The sequence below is a fragment of the Takifugu rubripes genome, chromosome 14 (genome assembly GCF_901000725.2).
Source record: "Takifugu rubripes chromosome 14, fTakRub1.2, whole genome shotgun sequence".
In the NCBI taxonomy this organism is placed as follows: domain Eukaryota; kingdom Metazoa; phylum Chordata; class Actinopteri; order Tetraodontiformes; family Tetraodontidae; genus Takifugu; species Takifugu rubripes.
In genome coordinates, this window is record NC_042298.1 from 15,789,717 (window position 1) to 15,794,716 (window position 5,000).

At 52.6% G+C, this 5,000-nt stretch overlaps 1 protein-coding gene across 1 annotated transcript in view; it reads right to left on the reverse strand.

Moving 5' to 3' along the window:
- Positions 1-5,000, reverse strand: part of fat2 (FAT atypical cadherin 2) — a 43,887-nt gene that overhangs the window by 21,253 nt on the left and 17,634 nt on the right. Inside the window, 4 exon segments of the mRNA XM_029847253.1 lie at positions 1-3,251; positions 3,935-4,145; positions 4,310-4,522; positions 4,601-4,663. The exon segment at positions 1-3,251 is cut by the window's left edge and continues 417 nt beyond it. Of these exon segments, the coding sequence (XP_029703113.1) occupies positions 1-3,251; positions 3,935-4,145; positions 4,310-4,522; positions 4,601-4,663 (3,738 nt within the window).

Consider the following 5,000-nt stretch of genomic DNA (forward strand, 5'->3'; position numbering starts at 1 on the left):
GACCTGAACAGGGACCGAAGAGTTGTAGAAGGGAAGGCTGCCGTCACGAGCTTTGACTTTGAAGTTGAAGATCTTGTTCTCCATCCCAACGAGACTTTCTTTCACACTGATGACGCCGGTGAAAGGATTGATCTCGATGACGTCTTCGGTCACATCTTCAGCTTCATCCACTGCGTAGGTGACGTCCGCGTTCTTGCCATCATCTGCATCATAAGCCATGATCTGAATGACAGGGGAGCCTTTATTGACGTCGGACTGGATTGAAACCTGATACTGTGCTGCTGAGAACTGAGGGACGTTGTCGTTTTCATCCGTCAGGATGATCCTGACGGTGCAGAAGGCCACTCGTCCTCCACCGTCTTTGGCCATCACCTTGATAGCTATGACCCTCTGGGCAGGGTTCTCCCTGTCCAAAGGTTGCGTTGTAACGATCTGGCCGTTGCCGTTGATGTCAAACTTCTCGTTGGCGAGTTTGTTTATGATGGTGTAATCGACGCTGCCGTACGGCCCCTCGTCGGGGTCGATGGCCGCGAGGCGGATCACCCGGGTTCCAGCCTCTGCGTTTTCAGCGAGTTCTGCTTCGTAGACGCTCTGCTTGAAGTACGGGCCGTGTTTGTTGGTGTTCATCATGTCGATGTTGACTCGAGCGGTTTTCTGAAACACGCCATCGGACACAGCCACCGTCAGGTTATAGAACGGCTCCAGGTTCCTCTTACACACATTGGAAAAGGAGACGATTCCAGAAGATTCGTTGATGTTGAAGTAGCGGCCTTCGTTTCCCGACAGGATTTTATACTTGAGCTTATTCAGGTCCCCTGTGTCGGGGTCTGACGCCTGGATTTTGATGACTATATGACCACACTTTGCCATTTCATCCAGTGTGGCTTCATACTGGGACGTCACAAAATCGGGTGGGTTGTCGTTGACGTCCGTGACATTTATGTGGACGACGGCGTCACTGCTGAGGGGGGCGGTTCCGTTGTCGGTGGCTCTGACTTTCAATTGGAAGTGGTTGTTTTTTTCGTGGTCCAGCACCTGTTTAGTCACAATAACACCACTGACAGGGTCCATCTCAAAGAAATCCGTCTCATTCTTCTCTGTTCTGACCAGCTGGAAGGTGAGATCTTTATTTCTGCCGGAGTCTCGATCAGAGGCAGAAAGCTGGAGCACGGAGGTGCCGACCGGGAGTCCCTCATCGACCACCGCGGCGTACGTGAGCTTTGAGAAAACGGGAGCGTTGTCGTTCACGTCCTCCACTTCGATTTCAATGGAGGCTTCCGAGAACACGCCGGTCACCGAATCGGAAGCTCGCACCGTCAACAGGTGCAGGCTCTGGCTCTCATAATCCAGAGGGTTGGTGACGGTCAGAACACCAGTTTTGAAATCAATGTGAAAGTGTTTGGAGGCGTTTTCCTCCTGCAGGTTGTAGATGAGCCGATAGCCGTCTGGATTCCGCGCCTGGACGTGCAGGATGGTTGTGAACGGGGGCACGTTTTCAGGCACCTTCAGTGGATACAGCAGAGTCTGGAAAATGGGGTTGCTCTGATTCCTGACCTGGACGCTGAGCTGCGCTCCTGCGGTGTGACCGGGCTGCCCCTGGTCTACAGCCAACACTCTCAGCACGTACTTGTTGAGAGATTCAAAATCAAGAGGCCTCTGAAGGGAGATGTCACCAACCTCGGGGTCTATCCTGAAGAGGTTGTGGTCCTCCTCCAGCGAGTACAGGACGGATCCATTCTCCCCCAGATCCCTGTCCATGGCAGCCGCCTGATACAAAACATCTCCGGGTTCAGAGGATTCCGAAATCATGATTGAAAAGGGCAAGTTGACGAACTGTGGAGGGTTGTCGTTGACATCATCGATGAAGACCTTGACCTGAGCTCTGGCCGTCCTCGACGGAGTCCTCATGTCTCGTACCATCACCACCACCTCATAAACATCCTTCTCCTCTCGGTCAAAAGGGACTCCGGTTGTCTCCAGCACACCTGAACTTTCAGATATTGCGAATTTTCCCATTGGGTTTAGCAGAGAAAAGAGGAGGGGCTCGTTGAAATGGCGACCTTTGGCCTTCAGCACCGCCAGGGTCTGCACCGTCTCCAGGTTCTCTCTGACACTGGCTGTGTACACTTCCTGTTCAAACTGGAGATCGCCAGCTCTGAGCTCCGTGACGTTCACGTTAACAGTGGCCACGTCTTTGTGGAGGCCATCGGAGGCTCTGATAATCAGCTGGTAAAAAGCCCTGAATTCAGTGGCGTTGCTGACGGTGATCAGTCCACTGCTGGGGTGGATGGAGAAGGCGTTGTGGAGATTTCCCTCGACGATGGCGTATGACACCGCTGAGTCGGCGTCGTGGGCCGTGACGTGCACGACCTCCATGTCTGTGACAGGCGGGAGGATGATAGATGACTCGTACACGGGGGAAGCGAACTGTGGCGGACAGTCGTTCAGGTCTAAGACGCGAACGGTGACCTTGGCAGGCTCCGCTGCGTACCGAGATGGCTCCCCCGAGTCCCGCACCTGCACGCTGAACCGATACTCCCCACTGGCTTCAAAGTCAACCGGCGAAGTCAAGGAAATGGTGCCCATGCTTGGGTCTATTCTGAAGACCTTCAGAAGCTCTTGCTCCAGGATCTGATACACCAGCAGAGAGTTGGCGTCTTTGTCGGCATCTGAAGCCTGAATGACCAAAGGCGTGTGTCCCTCCCCCATAACCATGGCGCCGCCGGCAGCCGCCTCGCTTATCTGGCCCCAGTATTCCTTCTGCTGAAACACGGGAGCGTTGTCGTTCTCATCAGTAACGTAGATGTACACCAAGGTCTGGGACGAGGCTCCGGTCATGGTGGACGCGCCAACCTCCAGCTTGTACGATGCACATTTCTCAAAGTCCAGATGCTTCTGGATGGAAATCAACCCAGTGTGGGGATTGATGCCAAACGCATCCTCTTGGTTGCCATGTTCTATCCCATAATGCACTGCAGCAGGGCTGGTGGCCACGACCGTGATTACTGGTGTTCCAAGAGGCCCCAACTCACTGACTTCTGCGACGTACTCGTCGGAGGGGAACGCTGGGGGCGTTTGCTCAGAGAGGCGGACGTGGATGTGGACGGAGCAGAGGTCAGTGCGCTGAGGGAAGCCCTGGTCGGTGGCCTTCACGGTCAGGTGGACCTGGGCCTGAGGATGAAGGTCTAGAGGCTTGGAAACAGTGATGGAGCCCAGCTCTGGATCAATGGAGAAGAGGTGGTCGATGTTTCCTGCCAAGAAAAGACAGAGGTTGTGAGCCAGCGGGGCCAGAAGGGGGTTTTGTCCTGTTCTTCTCACTCTGTACGCGTCCTTTATGTCATTATAAAACTCTGAGCTCCGCCTTCATGCTAAACCGCATCATTTGAAAAACCTTCGGTCTGAGTGAACATAATGAGGAGGGAGATGAAGGTTTATCTTGTGTTTCTTGTTTTTGTAACATCAGCTTAAACGAGATGAACAAAAGCATTTTAATTAGAGCTTTGGTGATAATGATTAAACAGATCCCTGCTGGAGTTAAAATGATCGTTATTCTTTAGTGTTCTGCTGTCTGCCACTCGTCTGGAACCTGCTGCAGGCTCCTTTCTTCTCTCCCTTTTTCTACAAGGTTTTCATGATGAAATAAACTCAGCATGTTTTGCTGTGATCAGACGTAATCAGTAAAAATCCCGTAGATCCATCTTTCGGTATTGAAGGAGGATAAAAGCTGTGGGGCTCAGATATTCCAGATCTTTGACAGGATCAGTGTGTTACGCCTGGTGTGAGAAGCAAACAGAGAAGCAACAACACCTGGATCTGCTCGGTATGGACGTTGTGTTCAGAACCGCCTGCTTCCGTATGAAAAGCTCAGGCAAAGCTGCAGCAGCTCTCCGCTGTGGACTTCCATGAAGAACATCAACCGTTTGCTGAAGCTCACCTGTGAGTATAGAGTAGCTGATTTCAGCATTGCTGCCCACGTCTTTATCCAGGGCTTTGACCTGGACCACCTGGGAGCCTGCAGGTGCCTGCTGGCAGATGGTGGCCTCATAACTTGGTCTGAGGAAAGCTGGCGAGTGGTCGTTACAGTCCTCGACGTAAACCAGCACTTTGGCAAAGTTCCTCTTGACTGGGACCTCCTGGTCACGCACCTGAAGAGCAGGAAGAGGTGATTGAAGAGCATCTGCTCAAAGAGGTTCAGCTCTGATTTTTACTGCAGCATTCATGAGAGAAGGGTTCCTGTTTGAACATCAGATGCTTCCTGATGCTACTAAGCTACAGGTTCCTTCTCCCTGTTGCCAGAGTGCAGCAGTACCATCACGATGAGCGTATGCACGGCCGCCGTCTCGTAGTCCAGCTCCTCCTTCAGCACCAGGACACCGCTCCTGGGGTCCAAGTGGAAGAGCTTGGTGCTGTCCTGCTCCTGCCTGCTGTGGATGGAGTACACCAGCTTGCTGTTGGCGTCGGCGTCCTGGGCGCTGACCTGCAGGATGTCCTTCCAGGGCGCCGTATCCTCAGGAACCCTCACCTTCAGCAACAGTTACAGTTATTAGATGGAACGTGTGTTGACTCCTCCTGGGATGATCCAGCCGAGACACTGACTCACCGTGTACAGCGTCTTCAAGAAGAAGGGACGATGCTCATTCATGTCCAGCACACGCACGTACGCCTGCAAACACACACAATTCAGAAAATTGAACTTTGGAGGCCAGCAGGCCTCAGCTGCTGAGCAGCTCCTGTCAGCAGGACGTCAGGTTGAATCCCACAGACGGCTGCAGAGGCTGCAGGTCTGTCACAGCATTTATCACCTCAACCAACACAGGAAATGACATCACAGACGCCATTCACAAGCATTTCAGGCTGTTTTTCAACAGAACGTCCGTTTGAGAGGCTGAAAACATCTGAGCAGGTAACCTTTGAAGGTCGGTTCCTCCGTTACTTCGGCAGAAATCATCATCATTGAAATTGGGCCAAAAGGTTTAAACATTTAATTGAGTTAAATACTG